Source organism: Doryrhamphus excisus, linkage group LG11 (genome assembly GCF_037039965.1).
Source record: "Doryrhamphus excisus strain RoL-2023G ecotype Guam linkage group LG11, RoL_Dexc_Guam_v1.1, whole genome shotgun sequence".
Taxonomy (NCBI): domain Eukaryota; kingdom Metazoa; phylum Chordata; class Actinopteri; order Syngnathiformes; family Syngnathidae; genus Doryrhamphus; species Doryrhamphus excisus.
In genome coordinates, this window is record NC_136367.1 from 17,555,799 (window position 1) to 17,579,885 (window position 24,087).

Below are 24,087 nucleotides of genomic sequence, written 5' to 3' on the forward strand. Positions count from 1 at the left end.
CATTAGGCCTATTTTAGGGGGAGCTTCTGCCCCCTAAAATGTTCTTAAACCTCCTCTAAATAATTTGATATTTTTTATTGATTTTTTTTTACAAAAAATTTATATTTTTTATTGATTTTTTAACAAACAAATGATATTTTTTATTGATTTTTTTAACAAAAATTTTTGATATTTTTTATTAATTTTCTTTTACAAAAAATCTCTGACAAATTTTATATAATAAGGCAAGAATAGGAGTTAAAATAAATATTCACATTACCGCTCATTAATTTATAATCAATTAAGTAATGTCATTAAGTAATAATCAAAAGAACAATGGTGATAGTAATAATAATAGGCTAAATAATAATGATTATTATAATAATATAATAATATAATAATATAATAATATAATAATATAATAATATAATAATATAATAATATAATAATATAATAATATAATAATATAATAATATAATAATATAATAATATAATAATATAATAATATAATAATATAATATATATATATACATATATCCCGGTTCTTGTTCGTTATTTATTTTTTGGATTTCCTAATGTCTACTCCATTCATTCATATCCTGTGCATCTCCAGGGGGCTAAGCTCAGAACCTAGTGGCGCCCCTGGACTCACCACCTCCAAATCCGAGGCCATGGTGAGGTCCTGCCCAAAGTGGACTTCAAGTATCTCGGGGTCTTGTTTAAGAGTGAGGGAAGGTTGGAGCGTGAGGTCTACAGTTTTGTGGTCTCCGTACCGGACCATCGTGGTGAACAGAGAGCTGAGCCGGAAGTTGGACACCCTGAGCCTGGATTAAAATAAAGAAAGGTAAAATAAGGAATGAAATTATTATCATTATTTGTGTATCAATATTGTGTGCAATGTAAATATAATCTCATGACTCTGTATCCACTGCTTTAGTATCGATGCCATCGACATGCGGATGGACCCGCCCACCCCCCCAGTGAGGAAAAGGAGGAGGAAGAGGAGGTGTTGGAAGTGAGAACTGGGATCAGCAGAGACGCTGCAGTGTCTTGGCAGCTGCATTAGAGCATCGTGATGCCTTCACGGCCGAAGCCTTCTCCCTGTCCTCCTCGCCTGCCGACGCGGTGGAGATGAACTCGGCCGCCAACTGAACCGCTCCTTCTCTCTGCCTCTCCCGCGTCTTCCTTGAGTCCGTCCGTCCGTTCGAGTGGAAGATGGTGGCGATAGGCGGGAAGTGTTTCAGCGACGTCCGCTTGCTGTCTCTGCAGGTCATCGTGATGCTCGGCGGCGCGGCGTGGCCTGCTTCGGAGGGGCTCACCTTCCCGCAACAGTACACGTAAGTGGACTCTACCGGAGCCTCGGAACAACTCCATTGACCACACGCGCACACGCACGCGCATATAATTAGTATGTTATGTAATGTGTTCATGTCAACATGCACCCAGCCACAATCAAACTGCATTTTAGTAGTACTACCACAACCACAACACGTCAATAAACAGGAAACTACAATCTGTACATATTTTTAGGGATTACTTTCAGATAAAATGTACTACTACTATAAACTATTGGGTGTCCAAAGTGTGGCCCCCCCGGCTTGTTTTCTAATGGTCAAGGGATACAGGATGTAAAAAAAAAAGTACTAGCAAATATGGGATATCGAAATACAGCCAAGAGTTTAAATAGGTGCTGTTCAAAGTGCAGCCCGGGGGCCGCCTGCGGGGTGTGTATGTTTTTTTATTGGCCTGCATCACATTCCAAAAATATGATTGAACAATAAAATAAAGAACAACAAAAATGGGGGGAAGTCAGCAGTAATTTTACTACCAAAGCTACAAATAAAGTTGTAACTTTTGGAAAATTAGATTGTGGAAAAAGTTGTAATGTTATGAGAATAAATGCATAATTATGTGGAGAAAATTTATGAGAAAAAATGTGAAATTGTTATTAGTTATTATTTTAATTGTAATACTATGAGAAACACAACAAATACATTTATTATTTTTAGGAAATTAGGATGTGGAAAAAGTTGAAATGTTACAAGAATAATGTCCAAATATTATCAGAATTAAATAATTTTTATGAACTTTAAAAAGAAAATTATAAACCAGCGAAGGTAGCTGGAAAATGAACATTCTAAAAAAATAGAATTTAACATAAAAAGTAAAAACAACAATAAAAAGCATCCAAAATGGAAAAAAGAAGCTGGCCGTGGGTGGAATACATGAAAACAGACCAAAATCCAAAGAAATACAACTGAATAGGTGCAGATTGCGGAAGGGCTAGAAAGCAATGTGTGGGGGTTATGTTATGTAGCTGCTCTATAGGAGTATATAAATATTATAGAAATAAAGTCAGACTTACGGGACTGAAATTTCCAAGAAGAAAGTTGAAATGCTAAGTTCATGCTGGACTGTGGTGATTTGATCCACTAACACCAACAGCTGGCTTGGTCCTCCTCGTGTGAAGATGAACTCTGTGCTGAGTGCTTGGAAATCTAGCTGACACAGCCCCCTGCCCCTCCTGCCCCCGCCTTCTTCGACGCCCATAAGGAACATCTACGTACGCTATACTTTTTCCAGTTCACATCTGCGCCATCCTGGTCTGGATTCATGCTCTCCTAATATGCTCTACTGCTCTTCTTTTTAATATTTAGTTTGACCTTTATTTTCCTATTGTTTTTTCAATTTCTGCTGTTTTTTTCCCCAAATTGTCCAACTATTTCATTCTTTATTCTTGCATATTGTCCTTTAGTAACACAATGACTTAATTCCCATCATTTTCAAACTTTTTTCCCAATCACATTTTTTTAAAACACAACTTTTTGTTTGTTTCTCATAATACTATGACTTTAAAAATATCATATTTTATGTATATTTCAAGTCTATGCTACTAAAATTACATTATTTTTCCTCATAGTATTTCAAACTTTTTTTTCACAGCTTACTTTTCCAAATGTTGATTTTTTAAAATATTTTTTGTCCTTGAGTACCCTTGTTTATCTTATACTAGCTTAGCTTGTCTCTTCTTACCTTCCAATAGCTGCCTTACTTTAGCCTACATTAGCTCATAATTAAGATATCTTAGCATATGTTAGGTGGTGTTATAGCTTAGCATATCATAGTTTAGCTTCGTTCAGTTAGCGTAGCTTAGGTCATCCCTACACAACTTTGTTTGTGTAGCTTAGTTTAGCTTATATTAGCTTAGCTTGCATCTTCTTAGCTTCCCGTAGTTAGCTTACTTCAGCCTATATTAGCTAATTATCCAGATATCTAAGCATATGTTAGATGGTGTTATAGCTTAGCATATCATAGTTTGGCTTTGTTCAGTTAGCGTAGCTTAGGTCATCTTTACACAAGTTTGTTTGTGTAGCTTAGTTTAGCTTACATTAGCTTAGCTTGCATCTTCTTAGCTTCCCGTAGTTAGCTTACTTTAGCCTATATTAGCTAATAATCCAGATATCTAAGCAAATGTTAGATGGTGTTATAGCTTAGCATAGCATATTTTTGCTTCGTTCGGTTAGCGTAGCTTAGGTCATCTTTACACAACTTTGTTTGTGTAGCTTAGTTTAGCTTACATTAGCTTAGCTTGCATCTTCTTAGCTTCTCGTAGTTAGCTTACTTTAGGCTATAATTGAAATATCTTAGGTGGTGTTATATCTTAGCATAGCATATTTTAGCTTCGTTCAGGTAACTTAGCTTATCTTATCTCTACACAACTTAGTTTGTGTAGGTTAGTTTTGCTTGTATTAGCTTGTTTTGAGTGCTTTAGGTGTGTTTGTTATACAGAATAAGATATTGTGTGCAACACAGTAAGGCCCTTTAAGTAAATGATGGCACATTTTTAAAGCTTTAGAAAGCTAGTACCACTTTGCATTGCTTAGTAAATACGCGTGTGTGCAGCGTGAGGAACAATGATGAAGTATATCCGCAGTGACTCGGGGGGGGGGGGGGGGGGGGGTAAAAAACAGCAGTCCTGCTTTGGCAGACTTGTCGCTTGACTTGACAGTGATAACATACAGGGCCATGTAGAACACACAAAAAACTACAGTAGCGTGCACTAATTAACCCCGTGGGGCACCCCCGGTGAAATGTTGCAGTACCTGGAGTGGAAATGGACAGGAATTGACCTTTGTTACGGAGCAGTAGATAATTGCAAGTTACACCAGAGCAAGGCTTTACTTAATTAATGAATCATTCGGGAGAGATTAGTTCATCAATATCCGTCAATCGACCGCTGACTTTGCGCTTCATCAGTTCCTCCCCATTAACGCTGAAGCAGCGACACTGAACAGTAACTACTCTACTCTCTTAAGCATTCACCATGACATCAACTTCTCTTTGTCGTAGACTTTTAGTGTATTTGTATCCAAAATATTTTTATATCTATCTGATCACTCACATATTATATCAGTGGCCCATCACAGGTACATTTGGACCGCCACAAATAGATTAGGCACTACCCGTTCACTCTGACCCATAAACACATCATAATGGGAGTGTTTGTGAACATACCTTGTTGTTCCTGGCCTTTCAGCACTACACAACTCCTTTGCCACTTTCGGTACTTAGTGCTAGCTTGCTAGGTGCTAGCATGACAACTGTTAGCATGGTAGCATTTTAGGTATTGGACTCGTGTCAAAATGGAAATATATACATGACACGATGTAGGGAAGCTATAGAACTGCTTTGGCACCTTCAGCATTAGTTGCTATCTTGCTAGGTGCTAGCATGCTAACTGTTAATATGCTAGCATTTTAGCCATTGTACTTGTGTCATGACACGATGCAAGGACCATATAGAACCATCTAAGCACTTTCGGTATTTAGTGATAGCTTGCTAGGTGCTAGCATGACAACTGTTAGCATGGTAGCATTTTACGTATTGGACTTGTGTCAAAATGCAAATATATACATGACACGATGTAGGGAAGCTATAGAACTGCTTTGGCACCTTCAGCATTAGTTGCTATCTTGCTAGGTGCTAGCATGCTAACTGTTAGTATGTTAGCATTTTAGCCATTGTACTTGTGTCATGACACGATGGAGGGACAATATAGAACCATCTTAGCACTTTTGGTAATTAGTGCTATCTTGCTAATTTCTACCAAGAAAACTGTTCACATTTTAGTTATTTTACTCATGTGAAAATGCAAATATATACAGTACATGACATGATATAGGGACAATATAGGACTTCCTCAGCACTTTCTTGCTGGTATGCTAACTGTTATGATGTTAGCATTGTGCCAAAATGGAAATATATACTGTACATAGCACAATGTAGGAACACTATAGAATGCTTTGGCACTTTGGGTACTTTGTGCTAGCTTACTAGGCACTAGCATGACAACTGTTAGCATTTAGCTATTGTACTCATGTCAAAATGCAATATATATGAGATAAGTCTTGTAAGTATATGAGACGAAACAACGGCTTAGCTAGCTACATGCCGGTACATATGCTGGGAGATTCCATTAGAGCTTGACTTTATGCATATTTCATTTTCTACGCCTGGAGGGACTTCTGGAAATGTATTTGAAAGTTTGGATGCATGAGAAAAAGAAAAAAGAGAGGCCGGTTTGCTTGAGGGATTTGGTGGGTCCCTGCTCCTGTGTGTGCATGGCAGCATGCTTTGTTCTGATTCTGTTGTCTTAGTTGCTGTGGGCGTCTTAGAGATGTGATTTAAAAGATGCTGAAAAGGGCAGAAGGTGCGTTTGAGGTGTGTTAAAATTCTAGCAAAAATGAATACTAAAGACATCTCTAGCGTGTGAGAAGCCTCTGAAGTTTCCTCTTGTCATGCCGCATCTACTTTTCTCCGTTTTAGTCGCTAAAAATAATCAAACAGACAGAAAAAAGCGGAACGTTGACTGACCTCTTTTGTTCTGCTGAATGAAATATCTTTTTATGATTGGAAGCCCTTTACTTATTTATGCACCCTCGTGTTCTGATGTTGGCATTTAAAAGCAAAGAGATATTTTGAAAAGAGTCTCTAATTTTAGAGCCGCTCATTTGTTAAATAATGTATTACGTAAACGTTGTTGCGATTGTGCTGGCGGTGGTCCATCTTCACATACAGTAGACTGGATGCTGCTCTCGCAGCTCACCAGAAAACTCATCTTTGTGTGTGTGTGTGTGTGTCATCGTCACACTCTGTTCTTTCAAAAATGACATTTTGTGCAGAAAAAATGTGCTAACATCACTAACTGGGATGAATTTGCATTTGGATGTTGAAGTTGCATTTAGGAGCATACTGTAAAAAGTGAGCAGAGATGAACAAACATAAACAAACATCTGGTATACCTCAACATGCATCATGATGAGGAAGCAGATTTGGACCGTTTCCTCAAGAAACGACAAACAAACTACTAGTTCCTACTTAAACCAGTTCATAATCAAGTGGCCTTTGTTCATGAACGAAGTCAAGTCAAGTCTCAAAGGTTTTTACAAGCTGGCAACAATCAACAACATCACCTGATCTGACTGCAATGTATGTGGAGTGGGCAACATATGACACAAATATACAGTATATTGAGTACATTCCATTGGGATGATGCTCAGTCAAAGCAGGGCCCTCGAAGAAGTGGACTACCTCAGCTGCTTGTCCACATCAGCAGCACTTTTTGTGTGTGATCAGTAATACTACATTTAAATACTGGATACTGTAATTGTGAACAATTGTGTTAGTGCATGATGTTCTCTCACACACACACAAAATAAGCGTCGCACTCAGGCTGTGATGTTTATCTGCAGGATAATGCACTGGGCGAGGCGCATCGAGCAGGAGATTGACAGAGTCTTTCAGCACATCAGTGGAGCTCAGCAGCTGAAAGGGGTGAGCATCCCACTCTCTCTATTGCTGTCTTTTGTTTTTTAATATTCAGTTGCATTAAAAGGAGAACTGCACTATTTATTTCCCTTTTTTGTGCATTATAACACGAGAAAATTAGTTAATATGATATCTTACAATGCTGTCATTGGGCGCAGCGTATGGTGGCGGAGTGTGGAGCACACCACGCGGTGGTAATTTGTTCCAATTTTGCCAATTTGGTAGACTGGCTAAGCCGATGTGGGCGTGGCGGCGGCGCACCGGGGGAGGTTTCCACACTTTCAGCTTGGCGCAGTGACAATTTTCTGTCAGGAACAGAGGCTGTGGCTTCTGATGCGCAGTCCAGTGTGCCCTTCACATTTAAAGGCAATGAAAAGCGATCATATGATTGGTTAAGATTAAACCCTCTCACGCCTTCTCTGCTCCCTGTTTGCCACTTTCACTGCAGGCGTTTTTAAAAAAAAGTTTTTTGTGAGGTATTTCTCATGATGTGCGTTGTTATCTAGTTCATATTAACTCGTTTTACTTGTGCTAGAATGCACAGAAAAGGGAACGACATATGTGTTCATGTTTTGAATGCAGCTCCCCTTTAAGTCTGCACCTTTAAGTCTTGTTTTTCTTTGGTTTTCTCATTAATATCGGAATGTGCTAATTTGCTTGAACTGATTTTTATGGTGGCTGCACGGCGGTCGAGTGGTTAGCGCGCAGACCTCACAGCTAGGAGACCTGGATTCAATTCCATCCTCAGCCATCTCTGTGTGAAGTTTGCATGTTCTCTGGGTTTTCTCCGGGTACTTTAAGATTCAGACTTGGTGTCATTGGGGCTGAAAGAGGCTGTCGTCTCCGGCGAAGTGGAGCAGAGATCATGTGAGCGGGGCAGAGCGAGCGAGGGAGGCGTGCTCTTGTTGGAAGATGTGCGGAGCGTGGGCACATGTCCGCTCGGTTAGAGTCGCAGCTGAGCAGATGGCCAGCTACTAATGCACTGATGCCTGCTTGGGAGATGCACTTGTTCATTCATTCCTCTATGCTCCATTCCTCCATCGTTTTAAGAGAGTTTTTTTCTAACGCTACCTTATATGGGCGTGCCCCAATACAAGCTGTCGACCTGCCCTCCCCCGCTCTGCTGCACTGTGAAGATTTCACCGTGTTAGCACAGAATGTGGCCAATCACAGCGGCGTAATAATAATATAATAATAAATAAACAGACCATTAAAGCAGGAATAGGTGCAGATTCTGGAAGATCTAGAAAGCTTTCAATGCAGGTTATGGTTGTGCAGTCCACAACTCAATACAAATAGCCCAAAGTTAACAGCAACATTATGCTATGTCAGTTCATTCACTGAAGAAAAACAACATGATCAAACATACTGACTGACGGACTTTTATTTTAGCATGTGTAGCGAAGCCTTCTTTACACAGAGGTGGCTGTATGCCCATGAGGAAGGAGCCGTGGTTAGCATCATTAATTTGTTCCAGAAGGTCTGACTCACAACCGGACGTACGATTTTTTTGGCGTTCCCCAAATCGCACGTCGGGCACACAACACCATAGGAGTCCACAATTGCCACATACGATAAAGATGATCATTTTCCCCAAACCTGGTACCAGCAAAACATACAAAAGAACGTACAGATGATGCATCAAGACGTACAAAGTACATGAATTGGTCTTGCAACCTGAAAAAAAACGAGAGTTGAAGATCAACACCCGATGAAGCCAACAGGACTACATCATCTGCAAATCCTGCAGCTAACAATAAACCGGATCCTTGCAACATCCTGGAACATGGAACATGGAGTGAAGAAAAATGGGTGGCCCTAGAGGAGTCCAACCCTCACTGGGAACGAACAGCCTCAATTAGATGGTCTGGTACCCCATACTCCTCAAGTATTCCCCACAGGTTGCCTTCTCCAAGCCCACAAAACACAAGTGGACTGGTTGTACTTCAAAGCTGTTTGCGTCCTCTTCTCTTAAAAGTGGAGTAAGGATTGTTACCCCATTTGGTGTTCAACATGCTCAAGGGACACATGCTTAGAATTTCTTTAAACTGCCACTTTTGCCTTCAAAATAAATAGAGAGCGTATACTATATATCCTCAACATTCACATATTATTAGGCAATGATGGAATCCCCCTGTGACGATGGCCTGAAGGAACGTGTGTGAAGAGACGGCATGAGAAGTAGCGACTGGTCTCCTGTGTCCCATGGATTGCAACATAAAAAGACTCGGTGCAGAACGTTCCCAAGCTTTGTTATTGCGGTTGAGACTTGGTAATGTATGCATTCTCTGCTTTTCCAGATCTACAACGAAGAAAGAAGACGCTTTAGCCTGGTGAAGAATCAACCTCGGAGGATCGTGGAGAAGGTGGCGTCAGACATCGAGAAACTTCTGGCGAAGAAGCGCAAAGCTCTTGAAGTAAGTCGCCAGAGACGATTTGTGTTTTGAATAACATGCTTGCTTGTCCCTCAAAGATGGGGACACGTTTGATTTCCTCCAATAATGTCAATGTTTTCTCAGAGGTTAGCCAGAGAGGCAGAGCGGCTTCAACAAGAGCATCCCTGGCAAGATGGCATCAAGGTAACTTCCTTGTGTCTTTACCTTCACCGCACTTATGAACAGTTTATCTTGCATATTTTTTTATTTGATGAAGATTCTCAACACATTGGGCCTAAAATCACCCAAAAAACTAAAACCCTAGTCAGGAAAATTATTCAATAATAGACCTCTAGTGTGCCAGAGAATAAGAAGACGTAGCAGGAGGGATCAGTGTTGCCAACAGCAAGTATTCAAAGCCCTGTTGAGATGGACAGGTGGATTGGTGCAGCGTCTGCACTGATCCCGACTCTGCATCAGCCTGTTGGATCTACCTTCCTACCTCCACCTATGGTCGTGAACTTTGGGTAGTGACCAAACGGACAAGATGGCGGGCTTTCTCCCTAGGGTGGCTAAGCTAAGAGATAAAGTGAGAAGCACAATCATCCAGGAGAAACTCGGCATAGACGTGGTGCTCCTTCGATTTGAGAGGAGCCAGATGAGGTGGCTCGGGCATCTGGTCTGGATGCCTCCCTGAGGAGGTGTCCAGTCCTGGAGGAAAACCCAGGACTATCTGGGCTTCCCTGCTTAGGCTGTTGCCCCTGCCGCTCTAACCTTGGATAAGCGGAAGAAGATGGATGGATATAAAAAAGCAGTTATCCGTACCATATCATTCTTGACACGCACAAAGGGATGAAACTAAATAAATTATTTTTACAGAATCAGTACACATATCTTTCCCAGTTGACTGACAGTTTCAGATATTTCAGATGCTGCTGAAAGGCTTAGAACTACATTTCTAGATCAAATGGAATCCAAAAATAGAAACATAGCAGCCTCTGAGAAGATGCGCCAAGCTTATTCTAAAGTACGCTAGGGCTCAGCGATTGACACCGACAGATGGCATTGCTCTACCCAAGTCTGATTACTCTTGCTGATTGAAAAGACATTGTTTGTTTCAATGTTGGAACACTGATGAAGGATCAATGTGGGGTTTGTGTATTGGAAGCTGAGGTGGTGTGTTGGTGTGTGTTCCCCAGGAGCTGGACATGGCTTACTACGACTCCAAGGCAGAGCTGGATTATGTGAGTCACTGACTGTTCAAGCAAGATTCACCAGACACTTCATTAGGTACCCATAAAAAGCTCCAGGACAAAAACATTCAAGATAATAATGCTCAGTTTTTATTGACACTGTCCTCCTGAGAGCTGTTTCTCATATTTTGGCTTTGGCAGCCATCTTTATTTATTAAGTCAACATATCGGAAATGAATTTTTTGTCATACAGTAAACCTCGGATATATCGGAAATTTGCTCACAACGGACAAATAAAAAAGAACCAATTTTTCTGTAATGCATTTACAATAAAAATTCATTGCATATATCAGATTTTTTATAACGGATTTCGCCTATTTCGGACAAAATCTCCAGTCCCGTTCCAATGCATTTCCATTAAATTTCCCTCGCATATATCGGATGGCCGCATCGTGACGCTCCAATTCGCCGAATCGTGACAGGCCGCTATACGACATCATTTGCAGCGTTTGCAGCGTTGCCTGAGCGTCCAGGTACATTGGAAACATAGTCAAGGAAGTGCCTTTTTATAACGGATAAAATCCGATTTACGCATATACCGGATATAAATCCAATATATGCGTAAAACGGACATTTTCCGGAATACGCATATAACGGATTTCGCTTATATCGGACAAAACCAGTGGGAACAATTGAATCCGATATATCCGAGGTTTACTGTACTTTTATTTGGAGAATACTTAGATTCATGCTATGTCTTTTTCCTAAATGGCCACAGTATTCCATGGATGGAGAAAGCGAAGTGGAAAATCCTTCCCACATCAAGCTGGAGTTTGTGTACGACCCCAATTTCAAAAACAATGTCAACTATTCCTACACGGCTGTTCAGATTCCCACGGACATTTACAAAGGAGGTAAGTCGCATTCCCTTCTCGGGTCTTATTTGTCCTTTAATGCCGCCGTAGTTCTTAAAGTGTGTGATGCCCATCAGCGCCAGTCATTCTCAACGAGCTCAACTGGACTCAAGCTCTGGAGAAAGTCTTCATGGAGAACAGTCGGGAAGATCCGTCACTACTGTGGCAAGCTTTTGGGAGTGCCACCGGGGTGACGCGCTACTACCCTGGTAGGTTTCTTTTTATACACTCCTCGCTGATTTATTTTTTATTACGTCTGCTATATTAGGTGATAAGCGTGTAAAGCCGTCTAAAGCCACTGCAGGAAGCACGCTGTCCACACTGTTAAACTGTTGCACTTCATGTCTGGGACCAATGACCCCCTTGAAGGAGGGAGGCCTGTATTTGTTACTATGATGTCACTAGAGAGTTGTGTTTTTATTTGCAGCCACTCCGTGGAAAGCCCCTGATAAAATCGACCTGTATGATGTCAGGAGGAGACCCTGGTATGCCTTCCACGTTTCACGTTTACATCTGTTGATGAAATAATGTACGCTCTCTTCTTTCTCTCACAGGTACATCCAGGGCGCTTCTTCTCCCAAAGACATGGTCATTCTTGTTGATGTGTACGTGATTTGATGTCACTTTGCACCCATACAGTCATGATCGGTGCTAGATGATTAGTATTCTTGGTCACCATGAGCTTCAAATTAGCATTAGATAGCGGAGTGGCCCACGACGGCACCCGCTGCTTGTTGAGAACAGCGATGCATGCTTTCTTGTCAGACGTCCCTTAAATACATTACGGCAAAAAAAGTCACTAAGATCCCTCTTGCTACATCTTCTTACTCTCTGGCAGACCAAGTGTGTTTGAATGCGTTGATGAGCATTGTGTGCTTCCTTCATCAGGAGCGGTAGCGTCAGCGGCCTGACACTGAAGCTCATCAAAGCGTCAGTGGTGGAGATGCTGGACACGTTGTCTGATGATGACTACGTCAACGTAGCTCGGGTCTGTGTGTGGTCATCACCATCATCATCATCATCATCGTCACATTATGCATTTGCATTCCTTATGCATTTTGTTGATGTGTGTGTGTCGTGTTTCAGTTCAACGAGAAGGCAGAGGCGGTGGTTCCATGCTTCAAACATCTGGTGCAGGCCAACGTGCGCAACAAGAAGATCTTCAAGGAAGCGGTGCAGCAGATGCAGGCCAAAGGCACCACTGACTACAAGTCTGGCTTTCATTTCGCCTTCAATCAGCTGTTAAATGCAAGTCACACACACACACACACACCATCACATGGTGCATTGTCTGTGGATGGAGGGATGTTGCATAATCGGTACAGTCATCCCTGGAACTTCTATCACGGTTTTGTCACGGGACAACCGCGTGAGGTTGCGTCCACGAGAACCAGACTAACAATGTGATTCCGGACACCCCCATAGATATTCAGCACAAATAAATAATAGGAATAGGAACAAATAAATAATAGGAAAAGAGATGGAATCAGAGTCACAATCTACCCTTCTGTCTGTTTTTGCCGTAAAGCAGCTCCTCTGTTGTTTCCCTTGTAGAAAACAAACGTGCCGCGTGCCAACTGCAATAAAATCATCATGCTTTTCACCGATGGAGGCGAGGACCGCGCCCAGGACGTCTTCATGCAGTACAACTGGCCCAACAAAACGGTCGGTGTTTCTCAGTCGCTCTACTGTTTGTAGGACCGCCGCATCGTACCAGTGACGGCGCCTGTGTTTATTCCCGTAAAGGTTCGGGTGTTCACCTTCTCTGTGGGCCAGCACAACTATGATGTCACACCCTTGCAGTGGATTGCGTGCACAAATAAAGGTAAGCCACAATGGAGCCAGAAAGACGTTTTACAAAACCTACCCCTCTCTCTCTCTCTCTCTCTCTCTCTCTCATTAGGTTACTATTTTGAGATCCGCTCCATCTGCGCCATAAGGATTAACACCCAGGTGGGTTCATCTCTTGCCTCTCCACACAGCTGAGTCCTCCTCCTCCTGCTCCCCCTTCTGCATTGTAGCAGCCATACGTACACACAGGGCTCTAACATCAACATTGTTTTCCAAGCTGCGGACCGCCATGTTCACGTGTTTTGTGTTGTGTTAGGAATACCTGGACGTACTGGGACGCCCCATGGTGCTGGCAGGCGGAGAGGCCAAGCAGGTCCAGTGGACCAATGTGTATCAGGATGCTTTGGTGAGGCTGCGTGACCAATATAGCACCCCCATGTTAATCTAGTGCGATACTAACTAGTGATTGCATCGTATACTTCAAATGATTCATGATTTGTGGGTTTTTTGGTGTGTGCAGGGTCTCGGGATGGTGGTAACCGGGACTTTGCCTGTGTTTAATCTCACCATGGATGGAAACCTGCAGGTAAACATGTGGCATGACGCTTTTTGGCAAGGACATGCAAGCAATCACAAAACACAAATCAAGTCACTATTGAATTCCTTGTCATTCCAGAATCAGCTGATTTTAGGCGTCATGGGTGTGGACGTGCATCTGGATGAGATAAAGCGCCTCACACCAAGATACACAGTACGGCCATTTCATTTGAAAAATACTTTGGACTTTTCCCATTGAGTGGGACATGTGACTTCCTTCTCTCCTCATCAGCTCGGTGCCAATGGTTACATATTTGCTATTGACCCAAACGGATATCTCCTGCTGCACCCCAATCTGCAACCCAAGGTGACGTAGAAATGTGCTTTTATTGGAAGTGAGTAAGGCTGCGCTGTTTTATACGCAGCTTTTTTTTTCCCACTCAGCTGGTGAACCTTCCAGAACCCGTCACACTGGACTTCCTGGATGCAGAAGTGGAGGACAGCAATAAAGAGGAGGTGAGCACATGAAAAGCAGTTTGACTTCAGGTTCTTGCAACCAGCAAGATGACTTCATGATGACTGCAACTGATACTAGCAAGTAGGCTTGGGCTGGGTACTTAGGCCGGGTACGCCCTGGACTGGTCGCCAGCCAATCACAGGGCACTTATCATTCACTCACATTCATACCACTGACAACTAGTAAATATTTGTATTTTTGAATTCCTGTGTGGAGTTTGCATGTTCTCCCCGTGCATGCGTGGGTTTTCTCCGGGTACTCCGGTTTCCGCCCACATTCCAAAAAAATGCTAGGTTAATTGGCGACTCCAAATTGTCCATAGGTATGAATGTGAGTGTGAATGGTTGTTTGTCTATATGTGCCCTGTGATTGGCTGGCGACAATGAATGAATGAATGAATTACAACAATGTCATGCTGGCCCAAGCCTGCTAGCGAGCTAAAAGTTTCTTTGCCTTCACATGCTGCAGATCCGTCGGCAGATGATTGATGGGCGTCCGGGTGACATGCAGGTCAAAACTCCCATCAAATCAGTTGATGAGGCAAGTCCAATATGACTTGTAAACCAGACCCAATGTTGTACTGTATGAATGTCTTGAAATATCATTTTGTATTGCAGCAATACATTGATGAGGTACACAGAGGCTACACCTGGACTCCTATCAATGGTACTGATTACAGGTGAGCATCTTTATCATATGTTTTTCTATGTGAATGCAGCATTTTCCACAGGACTGCAATCTATGTGTGGCTATGCTAGGTTGAGTCTACAATGCGTTTTAGTGCACAGAATTTTTCCCAAACAGTGCATATAATATGTTGACTAAACAGTAGCCTCCCAGAACAGTCTTTCATCACTGTCCTCCTTCTCCTTCTGGGAATTAAAACCACTAAAGTCGTCCTCTTCAAGGGTTGGAACAGCTCCACCATTCCCTCACAACACATGCCGCCGCTTTCTCTCCTTCTTTTGTTGTTGCTACCATAGTCACCCACGCCACGAGGCAAAGCAGGACCCAAGACCAGCTACCCTGCAAGTTGTCTTTGACAGCAGATCCAGGATCCTGGGCTCTCACCTTGTTTGAGAGATGGACTGCTAGTCTTGTCATATGCGGTCTTGTCATATCCATCCAGGAGTCTGATACCCATGCTACCGCATCTCTCCGCGGGCATGGCTGTATACTACTACCGATTTTAGTGAAAAAGATCCCTCTTGTAGCATCTTATTATTCTTATTCTTCTTATTCTGCATTAATAGCGTCATAAAGGGTTTATGAGCGAGGGCAATCTGAAAACAGCAGAATGAAACATGTACCTGTTCCTCTCCATATGGCCACCTGCAGTCTGGGACTGGTATTACCACCGTACAACGAGTACTACATCCAGGCAGACCTCAGTGACGTGATGCTACAACTCCAGTGTGAGTACCCGAAGGCAACACGTGCTAAAGCAATAAAGATGCAAAATTAATGTTGTTTTTGTGGTGCAGACATGCAGTCTTTGCTGCCCAGCTCGTTCGAATCCTCGGGCCATGTCTTTCTGGCTCCAAGGTGACCTTTTTCCATCTCTTTTTGCTGTATTCCCACATCAAAGATGCTAACGTATTCTGTCCCGCGTGCAGGGAATACTGCAAGCGTCTGCAACTTTCCGACAACAACACACAGTTTTTGCAGAACTTCCTCTCGCTCATGTTGGAGATTTCGCCTGAATCGGATGAGTGTACGTCGTACTTGTCAGCAGGAACATCCATCACTGTTAAAACCTGCATCTTTCTTATTTCCACTCCAGGCGACCAAGCGCTCATCCATAACCTGATTTTTGATTCTCGGATTATTGGACAGCTGGCCTCACGCGTGTGGAAGAACAAGGATCTTAATTCGTGAGTGGCTGCGCTCCAAACAAACAAGATCTCGCCAGATTAAAAACGAGACTCTAAATGAAAATGAACTGGATGATTTTGGTGGTCTGGAGACTCCATGACTGATTGATGAGCTGCTCTTTCAGGTACGGCTTCCTGGCGGTGTTTGCGTCCACTGACGGAGGTATCACGCGAGTCTTCCCCAATCTGTGAGTTAAAGCAAATGTGGAAATATAAAAATCCTCTCACACACCTGAAATCGTTTCCTTTGTGTGAAGAGCTGCAGAGTTGTGGGATGAGGACCCTGAGCCCTTCAATTCAAACTACTACCGACGCAGCCTGGACAACAAAGGCTACATGTTCAGAGCGCCACCGAGATCATGTGAGAACCTTCACCATTTAACAAAGACGTCTTTCACGGCAATAAGAATTTATTTTGGTCATCATCTACGGTCCTTATGTGAGACATGAACACACGTCTTTGTCTTTTTTGGGTGTTCTAAAGATATAAAAACAGGTAAAAAAAGAGGCTGCCTAGAAAGCCTTCTGAAAAAAACTCCAAAAAGCCAACAAGGCTTTAACTATTCACACATTAATAATATCACCACCATCAAAATGTTCAAAGTGTGCTACCAAGCTAAAACTACTCCCACTGTCGTTCGACTTTTAGCATATTTCCACAGCATTTCAGTCAAGCTTCCTATGTTCATTCTAAAATTTTTCACTTCCGCTTTCCAGCATTCACACGCAATGTCTACTGACATTGTATCATCTAGTTATTATTATTATTACCATTGTTACGCCCTCGAACTACGATATTGGCATAGTGACACCTCGCCACACCACAGTGGCTAGCTACTAGCAGGCTAGCAACTAGCTTGAGCAGTCTTTTTGTTTTGGCTAGGTCTATGTATGTTGCTATGTGAAATCGATGCACCCAGGAAGGACATTTCCAAAATACCACAAATATATGACATGTTATCATCGATATAGGCTGCACGGTGGTGAAGTGGTTAGCACACAGGCCTCACAGCTAGAAGACCCGAGTTCAATTCCCCCCTCGGCCATCTCTGTGTGGAGTTTGCATGTTCTCCTCGTGCATGCGTGGGTTTTCTCCGGGTACTCTGTTTTTTTTTCCCACATTCTAAAAACATGCTAGGTTAATTGCCGACTCCAAATTGTATGAATGTGAATGTGAATGTGGACCTTGTAGGAGCTTTTTTGGAGCTCTTTGAATAGAAGTTACAGAAAAGAGAACGTCTCACAGAAGGATTTTGGATGATGGACAAAAAAAAGTGCACTTTTCCTTTAATGGCAGTGCTCTGACCCTGTAAGATTCGTGTTTAAATGTGCCTTCCGAGGTACGAAGTATGACTCCTTTTTTTAATGGGAGATTGTGGGTGTGCAGCTTTGGATGACCTGTTAGGACCAGAAAATGGCACAGTTGGAATCCTGGTGAGTTCAGCCGTGGAGGTTAATCTCGGAGGAAAACTTCTCAAACCTGCAGGTAAGGAGACAAGCTTTTTTCCCAAATCCTGTGATTGCATGCATGAATGTGACGTGTCCTTTAGTGGTGGGAGTGAAGCTGGATTTGGAAGCGTGGGTGGACAAGTTTAAGATCCTGGCCAGCAACGTGTCAGACAATCGACAGGGCTCACATAAGGTATAAGTTAAACGACACCGACTTAATAAAAAAAGGAGATATTTTTGTCATATGTCATGTTTGATTACCAGTGTGGACCATCCAGGAGTTGTGAGATGGATTGTGAGGTCAACACTGACGTAAGTTTCAGTTCCCACAATGAAATTGTCATGAAAGAATAAAATCACACGCACGTCTTTGTTGTGTTTAGGACCTCCTCTGCTACCTGGTTGATGACGGTGGCTTCCTGGTTATGTCCAATCAAAGAGATCACTGGAGAAAGGTTGGTAACGTTCACTCCGCGGTGATGACTTGTACACTCAACCACCGTGTGGCGCCGTTTCCAACTTCTTCACAGATTGGCCTGTTTTTTGGAGACGTGGACCCGTACTTGATGCACGCCTTGTACAACAACTCCATCTTCAACCGACGTCAGACTTTCCACTACCAGTCGGCGTGTGAGCCAATCAGCAGCAGCCACACGGGGGCGGCGCCAAGACGCTTCTTTGTGGTCAGAGCTTCTGTATCGCTTATGTTCGTTCATAAGGAACGGAGTGAGACCATTTAGTCATATAGTGTCATAGACATATTCTATGTGTTCCTGTCAGATGTCCCTGTCCTTTCTCTGCTGTGTGGGGCCAACTTTCCAGCTACTCATCACTACTTGAATTGAATTTAGAAACAGCTACTTCCTCCTGGCCATCAGACTGCTCAGTGCCAAATAAGCCCCTCTACCTGGCCACACGCACAACCAAAACTTTAAATGATTGTTATTTATTCAAAATTATTTATACAAATTACTGTTTACGCTGTACATTGTTCATATTTGATGTAATCTATTTATTCTTTACATTATTATTTATTATTTATTATTTATTATTTATTATTTATTATTTATTATTTATTATTTATTATTTATTATTTATTATTTATTATTTATTATTTATTATTTATTATTTATTATTTATTATTTATTATTTATTATTTATTATTTATTGTTTATTGTTTATTGTTTATTATTTATTATTTATTATTTGTTGCCCTGTGATTGGCTGGCCACCAGTCCAGGATGTACCCCGCCTCTCGCCCAAAGACAGCTGGGATAGGCTCCAGCACTCCCCGACCCTCGTGAGGGAAAAGCGGTAGAAAATGAATTTATTATTTATTATTTATTATTTATTATTTATTATTTATTATTTATTATTTATTATTTATTATTTATTATTTATTATTTATTATTTATTATTTATTATTTATTATTTATTATTTATTATTTATTATTTATTATTTATTATTACATGGGAGCCAGGCAACGACATTTCGTTGGCAATTTTACTGCTGTGTTATTGCGCAATAACAATAAAGAAAGTCTATGTCTATGTCTAATTAGGTGACATGATTAAGTTCAGTAGTCTTCTCTTTCTGCAGCCATCCATCGCCGACATGCTCAACTTGGCCTGGTGGACCTCCACGGTGGCCTGGTGAGACTTTTGCTCTGCTTAGAACCTCCTTAAGATCCAACACTGCCACATGGATATTCTTCACATTTAAGAACTGGACTTAACATTTTGATGAGGAGTGAATTTGATCTCTTCTTCAGGTCTTTGGTGCAGCAGCTCCTGTATGGACTTGCACACAGCAGCTGGCTCCAGCAAGGTGGGTTCGTCTAAGTGCATCAGTCAGTTATCTTCTTTATTCTAATGCTTTTTTCAAAAAAAACACACCTCTGCTGTTTATATGTGTGCCTGCACAATCTAATGAGATCCAATCCAAGAAGCGGAGGTGGAAATATGCTTTTATGTGGACAAAAGATGTGCGTTCCCCTCCTCCGCATTACACAAAGTGTGAAGCCGTGTCCTCCTTTCCAGATGATATCCTAGCAGAAGGCTTTGAGATGAAGAGCAGCAGCTGCGTGACCATCCAAAGCCAGTTCTTCTTCACAAACACCACCAACTCTTACAACGTGCTGCAGGACTGTGGCAACTGCTCACGGTGTGTGTGTAGCATGCGGTACATTCATAATGCGTCACACGTGCACGTCCGTGCATCACATGATGTTTATCTGCTCTGGCTTCCTCAGGCTTTTCCATGCCAAGCGGATAGAAAACACCAACCTCCTCTTTGTGGTCGCTGAGACGCTTCCTTGCAGCTCCTGTGAGATAGAGAGACTGAGCCAAGTCAGGACCGAGTGTATCCTTTCTCAGACACACACACACACACACACACACGCATTTTTCATCCATCTTGGGAAGCACTAAAAGTTGCTGCGACGCCCCTCAACTAAGAACACTCAGTCCAGGAGGAGAATCCTTGTAAGGTACTGAGCAATGCACGATATCGGAGAGGCCCGACAACCTGCCTTGACTACAGTGCCTTAGTGAGTACACACACACACACACACACACACACACTTGCACAAGATGTTTGTGGCAGTGTCAAGTTTTTTTTTTTTTTGAGTTGGTTCCACATTCCAAAAACATGCTAGGTTAATTGGCATCTCCAAATGGTCCATAGGTATGAATGTGAGTGTGAATGGTTGTTTGTCTATATGTGCCCTGTGATTGGCTGGCCACCAGTCCAGGGTGTACCCCGCCTCTCGCCCGAAGACAGCTGGGATAGGCTCCAGCATACCTGTGTGAACCTAGTGAGGATAAGCGGCGTAGAAAATAGATGGATGGGAATGTTGGATGTGATTTTGTGATTGGGCTGCACGGTGGGCGAGTGGTTAGCACGCAGGCCTCACAGCTAGGAGACCCGAGTTCAATTCCAAATCGGGCCATCTCTGTGTGGAGTTTGCATGTTCTCCTCGTGCACGTGTGGGTTTTCTTCCGGGTACTCCGGTTTCCTCCCACATTCCAAAAACATGCTAGGTTAATTAGCGACTCCAAATTGTCCATAGGTATGAATGTGAGTGTGAATGGTTGTTTGTCTATATGTGCCCTGTGATTGGCTGGCCACCAGTCCAGGGTGTACCCCGCCTCTTGCCCGAAGACAGCTGGGATAGGCTCCAGCACCCCCGCGACCTTCGTGAAAATGAATGAAAATGAATGAAAATGAATGAAAATGAAAGAAAATGAATGAAAATGAAAGAAAATGAATGAAAATGAATGAAAATGAATGAAAATGAATGAAAATGAATGAATACATTTTGTGATTGGTCATCTGCAAGCAAAACTGATACAAATACTTGATGTGAAACTTGTCCTGTTCTCTTTGCAGGAGAATACTTCCGAGTGTGGGGGGGCTCATGTGGTGCAGCCTTCCTTGGTGGTCCTTCTTGTCCTTCAGATCATTCTGCCTTTCATTCACCTTTGACATGTGCTGCCAATCGCCAGCGAAGGTCAGGCACACGAAGCGAAACAACACCACGGTGCGTTTGACTTTGGAGGGAAGGTATGAACCTTTTCCTCACGTTTTGGATATCATGTTGGCTTCCAAGAGCAGAGTTGATGGTTCCATGATGGGGGGAAAAAAAATAGACAAGATATTGATTATTCATGCTGTGATTGCCAGTTGACCGTGTCACAGCGTGAACGTGTTATTGATTCAGCCTTCAGTCATTTCATTCTTTCACTGTGGATGCTCTCATGCATGCTCACATCTGTTTACAGCCACTTGGGGGCGCCAAAGCATTGAAAGAAAATAATTACTGCCAACACACAAAAAGGGATGACTGGGTGAAAATGATGTAATAAACATTTCCGTACTGATGTGCTTCCACTCAGGATAAAAGCACAAAGGATGTGAAAGCAAGCACAGTAGATATCATATCGGATTCAATAGGAAGGTCAAAGGTGACAATAGAACCTTGAGTGCAATAATGCTATGTTAATTTCTGATGTGGTCATAAGTCATTTGCAGGATTTGATGAGATGATGCGTTCATTTTTGCTTCTTCTACGGGGAATGTACTTTTTCATCAGCTTTTCCTGTTTTACGGGATGTGATGCTTTTGGGGGGGGGAGGTTTAATGATTTTCTTTGGAGTTTTCACAGTGGCACAATATTCCCCTTTGTTTCCCGATCTTCACATTTTAGCAATAGCTCATTTTGCAGTATTTAATAGCTGACATAGCTAAAAATAGCTAACTAGCAACCATTCATTGCAATAAATTCATCATAAGGAGGTCCAGCCAAGCGGGAGTGGGATCTTCATGACTCAAACAGAGTCAAATGTTCTTTTGGTCCACTAGATGGTGCAATTGTACCGCTCAGTGAGCACACTGTTGATGTCAGAACTTCAAAACAATCATGGCTGCTCACAATAGACAATTTATTAAAGGTCCTGTATTATACTACTTTTCAGTCATTTTAATTAATCTATTAATTCATCAATTAATGTGATTGAATTAATCACATCTGGTTTCTTCCCACGGTCCAAAAATAGGCTGTTGAAAGGTTCCCGACCCCCTTGATTGACAGCAGCTTGAACCAGTTAGAGGCCGACACATAGCCACACCACTGATAAACTTAGGGGATTGGTCCCATCCCTGTGAGGGTGGAACCCCAGACTAGCATATAGAACATTTACTTCTTTATAGAAAGGTTCCCGACCCCCTTGATTGACAGCAGTTTGAACCAGTTAGAGGCAGACACATAGCCACACCACTGATAAACTTATGGGAGCGGTCACACCCCTGTGAGGGTGGACCCCCAGACTAGGGTATAGAGCATTTACTTCTTTATAGAAAGGTTCCCGACCCCCTTGATTGACAGCAGTTCAAACCAGTTAGAGGCAGACAGATAGCCACACCACTGATAAACTTATGGGAGTAGTCCAAGCCCTGTGAGGGTGGAACCCCAGACTAGGGTATAGTATTTACTTCTTTATAGAAAGGTTCCCGACCCCCTTGATTGACAGCAGTTCAAACCAGTTAGAGGTAGACACACCACTGATAAACTTAGGGGAGCGGTCACACCCCTGTGAGGGTGGACCCCAGACTAGCATATAGAACATTTACTTCTTTATAGAAAGGTTCCTGACCCCCTTGATTGATGATTAAAAAGTACATAGTAGGGGACCTTTAATGTTTCTTTTGGTCGTCACTTCACCGTCTGACAAACACGGCGCTGTTAGCGCTAGCGAGTCAAGTGGAGCTGAGATACTGCAGTGGTATTCCCACATTCCAGATGTTTTTGTGTTGCCATGTGAAGTGGTTCCAATGTTGAAGCTATTTTGGACTAATGGCTGTGCTGTGCAGTAGACTTCTGTGTTATTCCCTCCTCTGGTGTTCCAACCTGCAGTGCCTTGTTGCACTCACTTTAGATGTGACCGTGATGTTCATCCTGAAAGACGTTAAAAGGTGGCACTGGTCAACCGTCAACACTTCCTTCCTTGCTCTCCGAGAACTGAACAGACTTTTTAATACAAAGAGCACAAGGAGGAGACGTGTGGAAGGACTCTGCTGGACACTGTGCTCGGACCCCCGATTAAAGCACAGACCTTTGGCACATTTCTACCACGTCAGGCAAAGTTCCCGAGCCTGATCACATGACTTTGCGTTCCTGTCTGTGGCGTATGACTGAAGCAAGCGAATGTTTAGGATGTTTATGTACACGCCAATCTACTGGTGTGCATCTCTGCCGCACCCCAGCATGGTAGGGAAAGCTTTGCTTGAAAAATACATTGGAAAAAAAAATCCTAAAAAAAAATCTGCAGCTTTCACTTTATAGCATCGCTAAAACAACACTGTCCTGTTGATAGCCTGCTAGGTATTCAGATCAGTGTTTTTATTTTCAGTCAGCAGTATTTATTTGCATGTTTGGAACACTTTCAACTTGGGATGCACGATAATTATCAGACCAATATCAGGGAATGATCACGTTATACCGATAAAGCCGATAATCCATCACTGCTCCTTTTTTCTCCTGCCTGTGACGTTAACTTCCCTGGATTTCACTCGTAAACAAACATTGACTTTCCCAGGAAAGCGTGCTCGCTGTTCCAAATGCTCTGTAATGGAAAGCGGAAAAGGTTTGCCAGAGACGAAAACGAATAAAAGTCGTAAATTTATGATAAAATGTCAAACTTTTTTCTCATAAATGTATGACTTTTATTCTCCTCAATTTTTGGCTTTTTTTTACTCAAGAATATGAGAATAAATTAATGTCCAAGAATAAAAGTTAAAATGTACAACTTTTTTTCTCATAAATTTAAATATATTTGTAAGAATAAAAGTTCTATATTTACGATCAAATTTACAACTTTTTTTCTCACAAATCTAAATACATTTACAAGAATAAAAGTCGTACATTTATGAAAAAATTATGATTTTTTTTTCTCATAAATGTATGAATTTTATTCCCCTATACATTTCCCCTATCCCCTATACCTATACATTTATGATAAAATGTAAGACTTTTTTCTCGTAAATTTAAATGAATTTTTGATAATAAAAGTTAGACATTTATGATAAAATATAAGACTTTTTTCTCATAATTTTAAAGTCCAATAATAAAA

The 24,087-nt window shown here is 42.0% G+C and overlaps 1 protein-coding gene across 2 annotated transcripts; it reads left to right on the plus strand.

Annotated features, from left to right (window-relative positions):
• The first annotated feature begins 970 nt into the window (after positions 1 to 970).
• On the plus strand, positions 971 to 21,302 carry cacna2d2b (calcium channel, voltage-dependent, alpha 2/delta subunit 2b). 2 transcript variants are annotated; one of them, XM_058046707.2, is made up of 38 exons: positions 971 to 1,316; positions 6,732 to 6,813; positions 9,108 to 9,224; positions 9,327 to 9,386; positions 10,382 to 10,426; positions 11,154 to 11,289; positions 11,367 to 11,498; positions 11,717 to 11,774; positions 11,844 to 11,894; positions 12,178 to 12,277; positions 12,376 to 12,537; positions 12,844 to 12,954; positions 13,036 to 13,114; positions 13,193 to 13,242; positions 13,397 to 13,486; positions 13,601 to 13,666; positions 13,757 to 13,831; positions 13,910 to 13,984; positions 14,062 to 14,133; positions 14,603 to 14,674; positions 14,752 to 14,813; positions 15,473 to 15,549; positions 15,619 to 15,679; positions 15,751 to 15,848; positions 15,918 to 16,008; positions 16,134 to 16,196; positions 16,266 to 16,369; positions 17,396 to 17,494; positions 17,559 to 17,650; positions 17,722 to 17,769; positions 17,841 to 17,912; positions 17,988 to 18,140; positions 19,058 to 19,110; positions 19,230 to 19,285; positions 19,498 to 19,621; positions 19,710 to 19,819; positions 19,924 to 20,006; positions 20,849 to 21,302. In XM_058046707.2, exons 1-38 carry the CDS (start codon positions 1,195 to 1,197, stop codon positions 20,942 to 20,944), a joined length of 3,297 nt encoding a protein of 1,098 aa, XP_057902690.2. In that variant the 5' UTR covers positions 971 to 1,194; the 3' UTR covers positions 20,945 to 21,302. The 2 variants fall into 2 exon arrangements, with proteins under 2 accessions (XP_057902690.2, XP_078651032.1); XM_078794906.1 differs by having other exon boundaries at positions 13,601 to 13,831.
• The last annotated feature ends 2,785 nt before the right edge of the window (positions 21,303 to 24,087 follow it).